A 16152-nucleotide genomic window follows, 5' to 3' on the forward strand; every position below is an offset into this window, starting at 1 on the left:
GGGTTTAGGCCAGGCATAGGCAAACAGCCCTCCAGATGTTTTGGGACTACAACTCCCATCATTCCTAGCGAACAGGACCAGTGGTCAGGGATGATGGGAGTTGTAGTCCCAAAACATCTGGAGGGCCAAGTTTGCCTATGCCTGGTTTAGGTTCATAACTTTTGGGAGGCAAGACTTACACTTATTTCAGGCAACTACAGTACTGTAAACAAATATATATTTGCATATTTGAAGTCTGTCCTTGTGTTGAAATTGGTGTGTGATTCACTTGAGTGAACATGGGCTTCTGCAGACATTCCCACCATCATTCATGACATGACAGCTGCCCAACCCAAATTCTGGTTTTATAAAAATGGAGGGTCTTACTGTAGCTATGACCAGGCTGGTGTCCTAATCTACCAAAGTATCATCAAATCTAGTTAAGATTTCCTATTTTATTTCGGGTCCTGCCTCATGTGAAAGAGAAGTAAATCCCATTCAGTTCAAAGGGGTTTACTACCAAGTAAGTGGGAGCCCAACTGCAGCATTGCCTGTGTTGGTGGTTTTTAAGCATTAAAACAAAAGGTATGAAAAGGCAATTCTACTGAAAGAGGTGTATTCTGTGCCGTGTTTTTTATTGGGGTGGGGGGTGAGGCTGAAAATCATAAACAGCACTCTCCCACATTTAAGCTGCTGGAACGTGTGCAGAGGGGGGCAACAAAGGTGATCGAGGGTCTGGAAACAAAGCCTTATGAAGAACAGTTGAAGGAGCTGGGTATGTTTAGCCTGGAAAAGAAGAGATGAGATAGCCATCTTCAAATATCTCAAGGGCTGTCCCATGGAAGAGGGGAACAAGCTTGTTTTCTCCTGCTCTGGAGGGTAGGACTCCAGCCAATGGCTTCAAGTTACAAGAAAGAAGATTCAGACTAAACATCAGGAAGAACTTTCTGACGGTAAGAACACAGAACACTGCTTCGACAGTGGAATGAGAGGTTGTGGACTCTCATTCCTCGGAGGTTTTTAAGCAGAAGTTGGACGGCCATCTGTCATGGATGTCTGTAGCTGACCTCCTTTGTAATGTTTTATTTTGAAATCTTTTAAGAGAATATTTTAGTTTTCTGTTACGTTGCTTTGACTGTATACTCTATATTTGACTGTTGCTTTGACTGTATACTCTACATTTGACTTTCTTCGTATTGTTTTATTGATTTAATGTGCTGTAAACCGCTTTGAGGTTTTTCTTAAAAATATAAAGTGGTATAGAAATTTAAATAAATTAATAAATGCTTCAGCGGAGATATCTGCATTGCAGTGGGTTTGGACTACGTGACCCTAGGGGTCCCTCCCAATTCTATGAAATTTAAATTTACAGGGACTGGCAGACCTATCATAAGCCACAGGATATTATGGGCCGATATTAGCAGAGTGATCCCCCCCCCACGCGGTGCTGAGGCAGCTGCGCCAGCGCGACCGCGTCGCTCCCAAGCGGAGGCGAAATTAATATCTCTCTCCCTCGTCCCATTGGCCAGTTCCTTGGAGCCCCCTCCCTGATTGGGTGAAAATAAGGAGGCTCGCGCCCAGGGGCGAGCTGGGATAGGCTAGATAGAGGGTGGGCGGTTATGGGCGGGACTCGGAAGGCGGTTATGGGCGGGATCGACGGTGGCCGAAAAGGCCGGAGAAAAGCGAATGGCAACGGCGCTGCTGCGTAGTAGCAGCCGGCGCCTCAGCCGTTTGTTGCCGGTGCCTGTTCCTCGCCCTTTCGGCAGCATGGAGGCCGCGGCTGCTGCTGCTGCTTCTCCCTCAGGCCCGGCCGCCGAGGCTGGTCTGTGGCTGGGGGCGCTTCGCTTCGACAACCGGGCGCTGCGGGCTCTGCCTCTGGACCCGAGCGAGGAGAACGTGCCGCGGCCCGTGTCGGGCGCCTGCTTCTCGCGGGTGCGGCCTACCCCGGTGCGCGGGCCTCGCCTGGTAGCCGCGTCCGCGCCGGCGCTGGAGCTGCTGGGCCTGAAGGAGCCTCGCGCGGGCGACGAGGAAGCCGAGGCGGCGCTCTACTTCAGCGGGAACCGGCTGCCTCCCGGCGCGGAGCCCGCCGCCCACTGCTACTGCGGCCACCAGTTCGGCAGCTTCGCCGGGCAGCTGGGCGACGGCGCGGCCGTCTACCTGGGCGAGGTGCTGAACCTGCGCGGCGAGCGCTGGGAGATCCAGCTCAAGGGAGCCGGCCTCACCCCTTTCTCCCGGTAAACCGCGCCGAACGACACACGCGTTGTTTTCGGGAGAGGGGAGTGGCAGAGACCGGCTCCCTTCTCTTAATCCAGCAAGGGCCGGATTTACGTATACAGTGGTACCTCGGGTTACATACGCTTCAGGTTACATATGCTTCACGTTACAGACTCCGCTAACCCAGAAATAGTGCTTCAGGTTAAGAACTTTGCTTCAGGATGAGAACAGAAATTGTGCTCCGGCGGCGCGGCGGCAGCAGGAAGCCCCATTAGCTAAAGTGGTGCTTCAGGTTAAGAACAGTTTCAGGTTAAGAACGGACCTCTGGAACGAATTAAGTACTTAAGCCGAGGTACCACTGTAAGCTAAACAAGCTATAGCTTAGGGCCCCACTCTCTTGGGGGGGGGGCCAAAAAAATTAAAAGTATTTCACAATTAATATACTTCAAAATTGTATTTCAGTTCAACCATTACTTTGATAAAATACATATTTTGTTATGTGCAAATGGCTTTAGATACCTGGTAAAGGTAAAGGGACCCCTGACGATTAGGTCCAGTCGTGACCGACTCTGCGGTTGCGACGCTCATCTTGCTTTATTGGCCGAGGAAGCCGGCGTACAGCTTCCGGGTCATGTGGCCATCATGACTAAGCCGTTTCTGGCGAACCAGAGCAGCACACGGAAACTCCGTTTACCTTCCCACCAGAGTGGTACCTATTTATGTACTTGCACTTTGACGTGCTTTCGAACTGCTAGGTTGGCAGGAGCAGGGACCGCACAACAGGAGCTCACCCCGTCGCGGGTCTGTGGTTTAACCCACAGCGCCACCCGCGTCCCTTTAGATACCTGTTAGGTTATAGCATATATTCAACACACAAAAACAGCGAGCCACCCGCGTCCCTTTAGATACCTGTTAGGTTATAGCATATATTCAACACACAAAAACAGCGACAATTTGTTGTTGGCAATGGACAGCTGGACATATAAAGGACCCCACTACCTTCAGTAGCTTAGGGCCTCATCAAACCTAAATGTGGCCCTGAGAAGGCCATTGCACACCATACAGTCTGCAGGCCTTTGTGTTGGGCAGTGTGATTTAAATAAAAACAAAACCCGTTTGGTTTAGTCTGGCTTGAGTCAATGTGTATTGGGTCGGGCCTGTTAATGTCCATGGAGGTGGGGGCAGCCCACCCCCCCAAATCAAGTAAATAAATAAAAATATTCTAATGCAGAATTGTCCAGGCTACTCCTGGAAGCGAGAGATTACAGCGTTGGTTCCAGAATTTCATGCAGCTAAAATAAAATGATAAATAAATAATACTACTCAAAAGTAAAAAATGTAGAAAGGTTTTCGACAGGTTTTTCTGAGCACATGTGGTTAAAAGAAAGTAGTTTAAAACGAACTTCTTGTCGAGAAGTTTCATTCCAGATCTGCTAGACAGAGCCAGATGGGATGATGGCACCTAACATAAATGCTTGCTACCTGCTGCTCCTAACGTAAATCCTGCCTACGCCCATGTCACTGGCTCATGCAGCCTTTTGTTTTCTCCCTTCCTTGACAACTTGAATCAAGGTTTAGATCCATATCTCGTCTTTATTAAAATCACAGAATTGTAGGAGTAGGACGAGATCCCGAGGATCATCTAGTCCACCCCCTGCAATGCAGGAATCTTTTGCCCAACATGACCTTGAGATTAAGATTCTCATGCTCTACTAACTGCGCTATTAGTTAGCTATTGTCAAGGATGCATAGCATACCATGAATAACAAAGTATGAGCAGAATTCATGCCCCCGCTCCAGTTGCTAAAGGCTGCTTCATGTATATCCACTTTGGTGCTGCATCATTTAGCAGCCTGCAGAAGAATATGTGAAAAGTTTCCCCTAAATATAGTACAGTTAGTCTGCAGCATACACACATTTAACTTGTGCACATTATAATAATAATAATAATTTATTATTTGTACCCCGCCCATCTAGCTGGGTTTCCCAGCCACTCTGGGCGGCTTCCATAGAAACAAAAAATACACTAAAAAATCACAGATTAAAAACTTCCCTGAACAGGGCTGCCTTAAGATGTCTTCTGAATGTCAGGTAGTTAAACATTCAGCTTTATTAAGGTTACCAGATGTTTTTCAATGAATCCGCGGATACTTTTCAACTTCAATGGATTTTGTATGGGGGAAGATTTGTAAATCCAGAGACTGTCCCTGGGAAATGGGGACATCTGGTAACCTTAAGCTTTATGCGCATTGCAAAAAAAAAAAATGTTTAAAAAAGCGGGACGGGTTTTGGGAAAGACTGGCAATCTCTCTAGCCATTGTACCCAATGTGTTTTGGCTACACAGTATGTGATTTTGGCTTTAGGTGTGATCCCCTGAGGGCTTACTTGAGCTCTCATAAAACATCTGTATTGAGATGATAACATGACTTGGTATGTGCAGACACACTAAGGCAGGGTTTCCCAAACTTGGATCTCCAACTGTTTTGGGACTACAATTCCCTTCATCCCTGACCACTGGTTAGGGATGATGGGAGTTGTAGTCCAAAAACAGCTGGAGACCAGGTTTGGGAAACCGTGCACTAACACACTTCACTGAGAGTAAGTAATTGGGACTTTTGAGTAGACATGTCTAGAATTGAGCTATAAAGTGAGCAGAAGTAGCTTAATCCCTGCTTCGTTTTTTACTACAGAGCAAGTATACTTCTTTCTTCTGAAATAAAATGCTGTCTAAATGCCTAATTGTTGATACTGAGTGAATTTGACCATTCTCATCTGTTAATTATGCTTTTAAAATATTTTAGAGATTATTTTTTTAAAAAAAACTTATTCTAGTATTTTATTAATTTAATTTCAGACAAGCAGATGGTCGTAAAGTTCTGCGATCAAGCATAAGAGAATTTTTGTGCAGCGAAGCAATGTTTCACCTAGGAATACCTACAACCAGAGCTGGAACGTGTGTAACATCTGATTCAGAAGTTATTCGGGACATTTTTTACGATGGAAATCCAAAAAAAGAAAGGTGCACAATTGTCCTGAGAATAGCACCCACGTTTATTAGGTAAATATTCTGCTTTGGGTTGTATATTAAAACAGGTATTATATACAGTTTGGATGTGTTATAGATAAACTGTCTATAATACAGACATTTCAGGTACCTGTGACTTTTGCCTACTAAAATCGTAGATATTGATTACTAATATTTGGCTCTGAAGACTAAAATATTGGCCTTCGACAAGTGATTTGGTGCCCAATACCGAGTTGCAATTGCAGCCCTAGTATTATGTAAAAAAAATTAAGAAGTCGTTCGCCAAGTGCTTGTTTGGGGCAGAGGTGAGCTCCATATCTCATAGAATTGTAGAAATAAATTGAAAGGGATCCCAAGGGTCATTTAGTTCAGCCCCCTGCAATGGCAATTCCATCCTTGAAACACAATTCTGTCCCTTGTCTCTAAAAACCAAGAAAGCTATGAGGTTTCAAAATACTTATAAAGCACATCTTTCAGAATTGGGGCTTACTAATTAAATATTCTGTTTCTCTAATAAAACTATACCATAGCATTTCCTGTTGTTGCAGTACATGGAACTAAATAGCAATTTATTTACTTTTTGTTATTTTAAAATATATATAAATAAACTATACGGGGGGTACCCTCAATGAAATATATTTATATCCTGGTGATATAGCTCAATAATTGACAATCCTTTTATTTAGGTTCGGATCATTTGAAATTTTTAAAGCTACCGATGAATATACAGGACGTAAAGGCCCCAGTGTTGATAGAAATGATATTCGAATACAAATGCTTGATTATGTAATCAGCACTTTCTACCCAGAGATTCTACAAGCACACTCAGACAATAATGTCCAGAGGAATGCTGCTTTCTTTCGGGAGGTAATAATTAATTCTTACTATTTTTATAAAAAATATGTTTGCATTCCACTCCTTGGAATGCTAATCTTTTCCAAATTATATGGTCTGCAGTGGGCTGATTTTTCACCCTTTGATACTCATTAACATCCTATTAACATAGACAAGACAATTTTCATTCACATAGGGTTAGCAAATATTAGTCTTTTATTCTCCATAGGAACCCTTAAGGATCTGTGGAGAATGGCATACATGGATGGAAAATGTTCAACACACATTTGCAACTGCCTATTTTTAAAATATTACTCTATTTAATATGCAGTGTGTATGCAAGCATAAAGTTCATAGATGAAAAGTGACTGAAAATCAGATTGTATTTTTAAGGTAACAAGGCGGACAGCAAGGATGGTTGCCGAATGGCAGTGTGTTGGATTTTGTCATGGTGTGCTCAATACGGATAATATGAGTATTATTGGACTTACAATTGACTATGGACCCTTTGGATTTATGGACAGGTCAGTGTATCTCAGTAACTTCAAAACATAGATTTGTTATATTGACTGGATCAAATGGCACCAGGATCTCTTTTTATTGCTTTCATTTTTGAAAAATTATTTCTAGTGAACTGTGGAAGAAATTTAAATGTATGGTAATATGTTTTCAGATGAACTGGCAAAACCCTTGTACTCACTCATACTTGTTAGTGTTAATGGAATTAATCCAGGATAATTTTGCTGTATATTGCAGCAACAGTGTGATCACCCTTGTTAGATCTATAGCTGTTGAAGGTTTATATTGGCTACCTTGTAGTTTATCCCTGTTCAGTAATTTACTAAGTAACTTGAGTAAGATTAAACTAGGGAAGAGGGAAACAAAGTATTTGTTTGACACGGTGATACACAATAATTCTTAAAGATGTAGAGTTGTATCCAATTGGTGTGCACTGACAAAAGGCTGTTTGATTTAGCAGAGCTTCCCACCAGCAAAATGGGGATTGAGGCTCTTTTCAGCAATTGCCTGTCCCCCTGAGGCTTGCCACAACCCCCTCTCTCCCCCCAAAAAACTGCTCTAGCGGGCTGAGGGGGAACCCTTTGGGAAATGCTGTGGGAGACTACAAGGGGAGGAGGAAACAGTCTGCATTGTATTTGTACATTATCTAGTTACTGCAATATTACTTTTCATTCATATAAACTAAATATTAAACCAAATGCTACTGTTTTGCAGATACGATCCTGAACATATTTGCAATGGTTCTGATAACGCAGGGCGCTATGCTTATAATAAGCAACCAGAGATTTGTAAGTGGAACCTAGGCAAGCTTGCTGAAGCCTTAGTCCCAGAGCTTCCATTGGAAATCAGTATACCCATCCTGGAAGAAGAATATGAAGCAGAATTTGAGAGGCATTATTTGCAAACAATGAGAAAAAAGCTAGGATTAATTCAGCTCCAGTTGGATGATGATAATAAATTGGTTTCTGATTTATTGGAAACTATGCGGGTCACAGGTTAGTGTGCATTGTATATTAATATTTAAAATAACAAATTCATGTGATGTTCCGCATATAACAATTCAAATCATCTACATTAATACTCTGAAATTAAAGACATAATGCCAATACATGATAAAACAGTTTGAACTGAATTATAGAAACAGCTAAATAAAGTTCCCATTAAATCTGTTTCGTAGGTGCAGATTTTACAAATACTTTCCGCTTGCTGAGCTCTTTCCCAGCAGATTCTGATCCTTTAAACCTGGAAGAGTTCTTAGATAAGATTTCAAAGCAGTGTGCATCCTTGGAAGAACTGAAAGTTGCATACAAGCCTCAAATGGACCCCAGGTATACTGAGCTGTGATATTGTGCAAAGTTCCTGTGTGTTTTTAATATGTTTTGGGTATGTTTAGTTCTATGCCATAGTGTACTTCATTCTAAAAACTAAAAAACAACAGGATGAAAGAATGCTTTTGAGAATCAGACTGCAGCCAATTAAATGCTGGAACTTGATTGTATTTGTTGGGTATCATCCTATTATATTACATTTGAGATCTAGGAATATAGCACTGATGTGTAGCTGCAATATTTGGATCTAAAATGGCCACTAATTTAGCTTTTGTCATGTTCCTGTTTTCTTTTTTAATGAATATTTCCATAACATTAAATAATAGTATAAAATACAGCAATACAATACCAAGCACTCATGTAGTTCCTGTCAATCTGTTGCATATTTCATTGTTCATTTTCCTGTTTTCAGACACAGGCAACTTTTTACATTTGGAGTTTAAGAGAAATGGTTTCTCTTTCCCTGCTCTCATGATGGGTTTTGCTCATGGTCCTGCTGTCAAGAACTAACATAAATAATGGTTGCTTTAGTAATATGCACATATGGAAGTTTATGTGGCATGCAAAACATTCCATGTATAATTAGATTTTTAAAAACTTACTTTACAAACAGAATATAGGAACCTATCAATAGTTTTAAAGTGTTCAGTACATACAATCTGCATGAACAAAGCTGTTCGTGATATTGTTACTATGAAACAATTTAGCAGTAGCAAGTTTGTACTAGGAGACAGATCTATTGAAACAAAATCTCTGAAGTCCATGTTGTTTGTACCATGGGATGTGTTCACTCCCGATTATGGTGCACTCACTATGTTTCTAGGCTGGGTTTTCAATGCTCATACAACATTATCCAAATTGCACATGAATCCTATACTTTGTTATAAAATACTATTGTTTGGTGCATGATTTCTCAAGCCAGCTTCACACCAGTAGGAGTCTTTAAGCCTTTCCTAATTCATATACAGGCAAGGTATTTCACTGTTTTCTACGAACGATATCATGACATTGGTATTATGAGGAGTTCCAATAGTGCAGGGGTGCCCAAACTTTTTTCAAAGAGGGCCAGATTTGATGAAGTGAATATGCTTGAGGACCGGCTGAAATTGTTGAGCTTTTTTAAGGATTTCCCCCCCCCCCCCGGACATATAGTGCCACGGGGGCCAGATTAAATCGACCAGCGGGCCGTATTAGGCCCCTGAGACAGACTTTGGACATGCCTGCAATAGTGCATGGTGATTTATTGTTTAGATAGTGGTGGGCAATTCTGGTGTTGTCATCTTCATGCATTTCCATGAGTTTCTCCGATTCTTTTTCCAAATAGGCTGACTCAACATAGAGAAGCCACCAATTCCTAAACAATTAAGTCAAAGTTGTAATCTGACAAAACCTGCTTTATTAGCTGCATTTTTTAATGTCTTTATATTTTGCCAGTAATGAGAGAGATGTTTTTCACCACTCTTCAGAAAAGTGAAGAATTTTTCGTTTTTTTCATTCATTATATTTGTATACTGCTTTTCTACCCCCCCCCCAAAAAAGATGGTGATCAAAGCAGCTTCCAACAAAGAAACAGGGATGCATTTCAAACAAACACTGCAAATACAATTTCATAAAAACATAGCAAAACATGGCAACAATTTCATCAGAATATAACAAAACGAAAACATAATAACATACAAAAATAACACATTTCAGTACTATATATATAAAAAATACAAGATTATATAAACAACATAACAGCAGCATCCAGTAGCAAAAATAACAAGGGAGCTTCACAGTTTCACCATAGTCCTAGAAACCCCCTCACATGATGTTGCTCTCCTGCAGCAGCTGTGCTCCTGGAAACAGCCTTCCCATGAAGTACTCTAAAGGCACTCTGCACGTGTTGTTGTTCAGTCTGATATTTATGCATCTAGCAAGTCTCCAAAGGTTGCTACTGCTTCATTGTTGCTTCTGTGTTGCATTGTATTGGTGCCTGTCCACCATTAATTAAGGTTGCGTTAGTGCCAAGTAGAAATAAGGGACAATCAACATTTCAAATTGGTGTGTCTGGTGTTAGGCTTTGTGTTCTGAATTCTGTTTATTTTTACTAGGACAATGGTGTGTTGCATCACTGAGTTCCACCTGTTACCCAGTTAAGAATATTACTGTCCTTTTAACTGCAATGATCTGAATGTCAAGGCATTGTTCGCCATTGTGTCACAGAACCTGATGCTATCGTCATTCATTCTTTTTGCAAAGCCTTGTTTTGACAAACACTTTTAATGGTTGTTGTCTTAAGATCTTAGTACGCAGAAGTGAGTTCAGAACAACTAACATGACTAAAAGCTTGTTTCCATTTGTCCTGCGGAGTAGCTGGAGTGAAATCGGAGACTCTTTGCTGTAGGTCCCACCTTCTCATAGTTTGTGGTGATGCCAGTGATACTTGCTGTTTTGCCAACAGCATTTCAACCATATTTGACTGTCAGGATCCAACGTACACTGAGACTTCTTGATAAGAAAATTACCCTTTCTGAAGTCCTCTTTAATTTCATCCAGTACCTGGCAAATGTCACAGGTGTATGGTTCCCCAGCATGCATAAGTAATATGATAAAATAATAAGTAATAAAAAATGATGCATAAGTAATATGATAAAAAGAAGGGTGGCATTGCTTGGAAAGAATCGAGACGTTAAGTCCCTCCTTGTGCTTGTTCATATATGCCCAGCGTAACAGAAAAATTAAAAAGATATTGTCCATTATGAAAGAATATATTGTCCTTTAGGTCTGGATCACTAGCTAGATGTGAGATTAAACTGTTCACATCACCACATGCAACTATTTTAGCCTTTAATCTGTGTTGTTTTTTTAAATTTAAAAATGCAGTAAAATGACTACATACAAATTCAATACAGCAGACAATACAGCACAAAGCAATACATAGTGCAACTTTTCGTCTTTAATCATCAAGTTAAATGAAGTTCCACAACTAGAACATTACTGTCAGCGTATTTTGGAATGTGTACTTGTTCACCCTCACACCTCTGGCATACCATTTGCCTAATACCACCTGTTTTCCAGAACTAATACCCAACGTATCACCTGGTTCCTTACAAGCATCAATATCCCTGAAGACTTGGGTGTGTTGGCCCAATACCTTTCACAGGGTTATTGTCATACATAGTTCACCCAGCCAAGCTGTCAATAAGTCTTGGTATTTGAGAGCAGCTCACTTATTATTAAATTTGCACTACAGTGAAAACCATATAAGCTAGCCATCAAAAATAGCATTGAGCTGAAAGTTAAAGGATAATATGTGGGGGAGTTCACGTTTTAAAAAACATTTTCTATTTCTTTCTATTACTTAGCTTTTAATTGATTTCCAGCATTGTTCTCTTTGTTGACTGCTTTACTGTTTCATTTTTAGTGGAAACATGCTGCCCTTGTGCATGTTTAGCGATTTCAGGCTGTAAAGACAGAAATATACCCTGGCATTCAGCAGAGTTGCGCAGCTGAAATGTATAGCAAAACATGTCTGCTAATTTTTTTTCAAAATTCCCCTTAGAAGTCAATATTTTGTCTGTACCCTTATAATTCATAATTTAAGGAATTTTATGTTTTTCAGCATAACTAGCACATAACTCATAGTAACTAATTTCTGATAGTCTTCCATTTCCCCTCTTCCCTTTTTTCTAGACAGCTTTCAATGATGCTGATGTTAGCCCAGTCTAACCCACAACTTTTTGCCTTAATTGGGACAAAATCTAACATAAATAAAGAACTGGAACGCATAGAGCAATTTTCTAAGCTACAGCAGTTAACAGCATCTGAACTGGTTAGTAGAAATAAAGGACACTGGAAAGATTGGCTTCAGAACTACAGGTGAGACTAATGGTTATGTACTGTGAAATGCAAATATATTTCTATTTCTATATATTTCTATATGCTATTAATACATATGTGCATAAATGTTTGTTGTAAAGAATCTGGCTATGAGTTCATGGAAGCACCTTAAGGCTTTCATATTGCAGCATTTGCTATCAGAATATATTCCAAATAAGATCTTTAAAATTGTCTTCTTGAAATGAATTGTTTGTATTGGCTGTGTAACATACAATGCTCAAATAAGTTTTCAGGATGAACTCTCAGCATTGTGCTCTGGCTGTCCTATCAGAGTGCCTTTTTAGACCTGTCCTCTTAAATGATTCTTCGTTGTATGTTCCTGAGTCTCAGGACTGTGACAGAAGCAGTGTGTTTGTTAGTTTGTTTAAAACTCACCCATTATGCGAAGTTTTCTGTGTTCTTTCAGAGTTCGGCTAGAAAAAGAAATGGAGCAATTTGGCAATTCTGATAACTGGAATGCTGAGCATGTGAAAATTATGAACTCAAATAACCCAAAATATATATTGAGAAATTACATTGCTCAAAATGCTATAGAAGCAGCAGAAAATGGAGACTTCGTGGAGGTAAGCAGTATTGCTAAATCAAGCATCCCCAAACTCGGCCCTCCAGATGTTTTTTGGGACTACAACTCCCATCATCCCTAGCTAACAGGACCAGTGGTCAGGGATGATGGGAGTTGTAGTCCCAAAACATCTGGAGTTTGGGGGGGTGCCTGAGCTAAATGTCGCAAAACAAAAAATTGAGAGGTATTCACCAGATATGGAATCCCCAAACTTTGGCTTCCCCTGGGGACAAAAATAATAAAAATACAGTTGAGGTTTGGCGGTAATAATTGTACTCCTCCTTTTCCAGGTAAGGAAAGTTTTGAGGCTCCTAGAAAAGCCATATGAAGAAGACTTGGAATGCTACAATGAGGCAACTGAGGAACCTGAAGTAGAAGAAGTGGGGGCTGCCACTGCTGAGTGTAGTTCGGCATCCAGGAGAAGAGTTCCCTATAGCAGTAAACCTCCACTCTGGGCTTCAGAGCTCTGTGTTACATGATCTTCCTAACTGCCTTGTTTGTATTTTCCACAAAGGGATGTGATCTTCCCGAGTGGCGAGTTCAGCAAGGTGTATAGAAGTGCTATTAAATCTCAAACAGATGGGTCGGATGTCTTCACAGTCTCACTTGAGCCATATTTATTTTACAACTTGTGACCATCACAACTGTCCATGCACACTGCTGAAAGACAGACCAAAGTTTTATCTTTTATTCATCGCAAAGTGCAGCTATCTTTTTTCCGCGCTGATCTGTGAACATCCAAGTGAAATCTGTGTTTGTGAAGACAAAAATAGCAATCCAGATGCTGGAATTATTTTTGTCTGAAAATGAACTAATAGTACTTGCTGGCAATATATTTGTAACGTTTTTTATTATTATGCAGGGATATCTCTCAATGGGGAGTGGGTTTAAGCTCATCATTGCTTATTCTAAGCTATGTTTCATTTAATTGCGTAGTTCATTTATTGTGAACCTTTGTGTTTAAATCAGGTTTTTAGAGAAATTATTTTTGGGTCGTAGGGAAAAGATGATGGTGTATATTTAAAAAAATGGAATGAAGAAGAAAACTAGTTTCAGTATAAATGATTTACATATAGTGGCATACTAAAGCATATGGTTCAAGACTCTATTCTGGGTCTCTGCGTGCAGTTTGAGTTACCGGATCAGGAATAGTTAATGCAATCCCACAAAAAGAGGCTTCATGCTGACAGTACCAATTGTTGGAATAGTGGGGAAACGACTCCCCTCTGCCTCCTGTAGGTGTTCGGCATTGACAGTAGAGAGCATGAGTCAACAGGTTAATTTTTGCCAAAACGTATGATGTATAAATTGCTTTGTATTTGAACAATGCCTTCAAATGACGTATGCTTTCACTCTTGCATCTCAGATAACCTATTTATTTCCTATGTAAACAACTTTGCTACCTCATGGAAAGTCTTCCATTCTCGCACATTTTGCCTTTTGTGGCAATTGAGTTATATTTTAACTTTAGCTTATTTCAGCTTCAGCGAAACAGCTGCATGAAAACATGGCTGTTCTTCAGAGGTCTGTTAAAAGAGGTGTTGCTCCAATACATCCTGATGGCTGTGACTGTAGTCCCAAGGACTGTTCGTTACAGTCAGTATCCCTTTAAAATTAGTAGGAATGTACTGGAGTGTCAACGCACCTCTCACATATCGTGATCTTTCTGCCTTATAATGTAAACGTAGACTAGCAGTTGGAAAATAAAAATACGTTGATGTGAGTTATTGACAAATGGCAGGCGCAGGAATTTTTGCAAACAACTGCTAAACTTTTCTTGCTTTTAATTTAGAGTTCTATACACACAAATGAATGAATAGGGCTATTATTAATTGGTCTTGCTGTTAGCAGATCTTAACTGTGGCTTCTGAAGGTCTTATGTAGAGTTTTAAATTAAAAAAACAGTGCTCAGGTCAGCTGTTGTGAATGGAATACCTATTGCCCACAATCAAAATTACTTACTTTTTATGCAGTTTTAGCAATAAAAACACGCCACATGAATGTTTTTATGATACTTTTAAGTATTGCACTCTAAACCTTTTGAAGGATGTTGTGGACATTTCCTCATTCTGCAAATAATAGCAAAAATCTGAAATCTATTATCCTGAGCTGTGTTCATTGAAAATAAATTATTTTGACCATGCGTATATTAAAAGTTTGTACCGTGTTATTTTTAGACTAAGAAATCCGAGAAATGATTAAAATGTTCACTACTCACAGTCATGATATTTCTGAAAAATCCAATGCTGAAGTTTCTGGATCTTTGTTAATTACTTATTTACTGTATTTCACCCCACTTTTCAGAGGATTGTCTCCCAAAAAAGGCTTGTGTCTTTTTTTTAAAGAGAGAATGGTAGGCATTGACAATCAGGCTCACAATGACATGCAGGAAAAAAGAGAAAAGATGGGAAGAGAGCATTTCTATAGGTGGTGAGTTATGAATGGGTGTTATATGCAATTGGGGGCAGGCTGATCTTCCCTTGGTGGCATTTTTGCCGGCATAACAGTTGGCTCTTTTCTTTTCACCCGTGGAGGCCCTTTCCCCTTTGCTTCTGCAGTCCCAGATGCAATGAAATACAATCGGACATCAGCATTAAAATATCAGTAATTATTTACACATTTGTACTTTTGCCTTTCAACAAATGGTCCCGCCCCATCATTCATAAAGAGACATTGATCAGAAATGGCACATAAGTAGAAACTTAGTATTTTCCAATTAGCCATATTTCCTTTCGTTCTAGCCATATATTGCCATTGTGTGTGAAGAGCAATCATTGCATTTTGGGTCTCCTTTGCACACATCTGTACCATACTTAGGGGCTGCTTGTTTCAGAAAGAGATCTATTGTCATCTACTGGGGGAAAATAACAACAGAGATTTGTGGAACTACCTGGAAGACTGTTTGGATCCAGATTTTGGCACTAAGTAGACCCATTGAAATCAATGGGATTTAAGTTAGTTGTAACTATTCAGCTCTATTAATTCCAGTACGTTTACCCTAAGTTTGATTAAGTTTGGGTCCAAGTTTAATGATTTACTTAAGGCATTTGTTTTTGTACAGATATGTTGCTAGGCTAAACTGGCAGGTCTATACAGATGCTTTGGGAGAGAGGTGGAGGTTGTAAACAATGAGATTAGCGGAAACCAGAAAAAGTACAGCCTGTGACAATTACATTAATTGTAACAGTCTGTACTTTTTGTGTTTACCTATAACCTCACTTTTTGTGTTTGCCTATAACCTCACTATAACCTCAATTCCTTCTCCGCTCCTCCCCCTGCTGCCCACCCCAGCCAATTTACCTGTTAATTTAGGATAATGCATCTGCTGCAGTGGGCTCTGGTCCACAAAAGCTTATGCCATAATGCATTTGTTAGTCTTTAAGTTGCCGTTAGACATTCTGTTGGGTTTGTAGCAGCAAAGTAACACAGCCTTCCCCTTCTGGAAATCCTACTGGAAAGGTGATCAAGTGTGCTTGGGCGTGGACCCGAGACAAAGGTTTCACTAACAAGGTTGTGTGTGTTCTTTTTTGGGGGGGGATTGTTCAAAAATCTTGTTCTGCTAATGTGAATCTGGAGGGATTTTATGCATAGTGGAGAGTATTTGCTGTCTGTTGTTTTTCCTGTTTAATAAACATTCTTAGTCTTAGCATTGGGGAGAAGGAACTTCATAGCACCATCCTGTACATACCTACTCTGAAGTAAGTCCCATTGTGTTCAGTCTAGTTTACTTCCAGGTAAGTGGGAAGTGGATTACATGTTTGCAGAGAAATACATAGGCTCTGATCTCTTATTTCCTCCTCTCTCCATT

At 40.2% G+C, this 16152-nt stretch overlaps 1 protein-coding gene across 1 annotated transcript; it reads left to right on the forward strand.

Annotated features, from left to right (window-relative positions):
- Positions 1–1589: 1589 nt before the first annotated feature.
- On the forward strand, positions 1590–14499 carry SELENOO (selenoprotein O). The gene is made up of 10 exons (XM_083575167.1): positions 1590–2213; positions 5049–5252; positions 5906–6086; positions 6447–6577; positions 7287–7567; positions 7750–7900; positions 11576–11761; positions 12189–12345; positions 12635–13471; positions 13535–14499. Exons 1-9 carry the CDS (start codon positions 1666–1668, stop codon positions 12821–12823), a joined length of 2028 nt encoding a protein of 675 aa, XP_083431293.1. The 5' UTR covers positions 1590–1665; the 3' UTR covers positions 12824–13471; positions 13535–14499.
- Positions 14500–16152: the final 1653 nt, after the last annotated feature.

Source organism: Podarcis filfolensis, assembly GCF_964270895.1.
Source record: "Podarcis filfolensis genome assembly, chromosome: 10".
Classification (NCBI taxonomy): Eukaryota; Metazoa; Chordata; class Lepidosauria; order Squamata; family Lacertidae; genus Podarcis; species Podarcis filfolensis.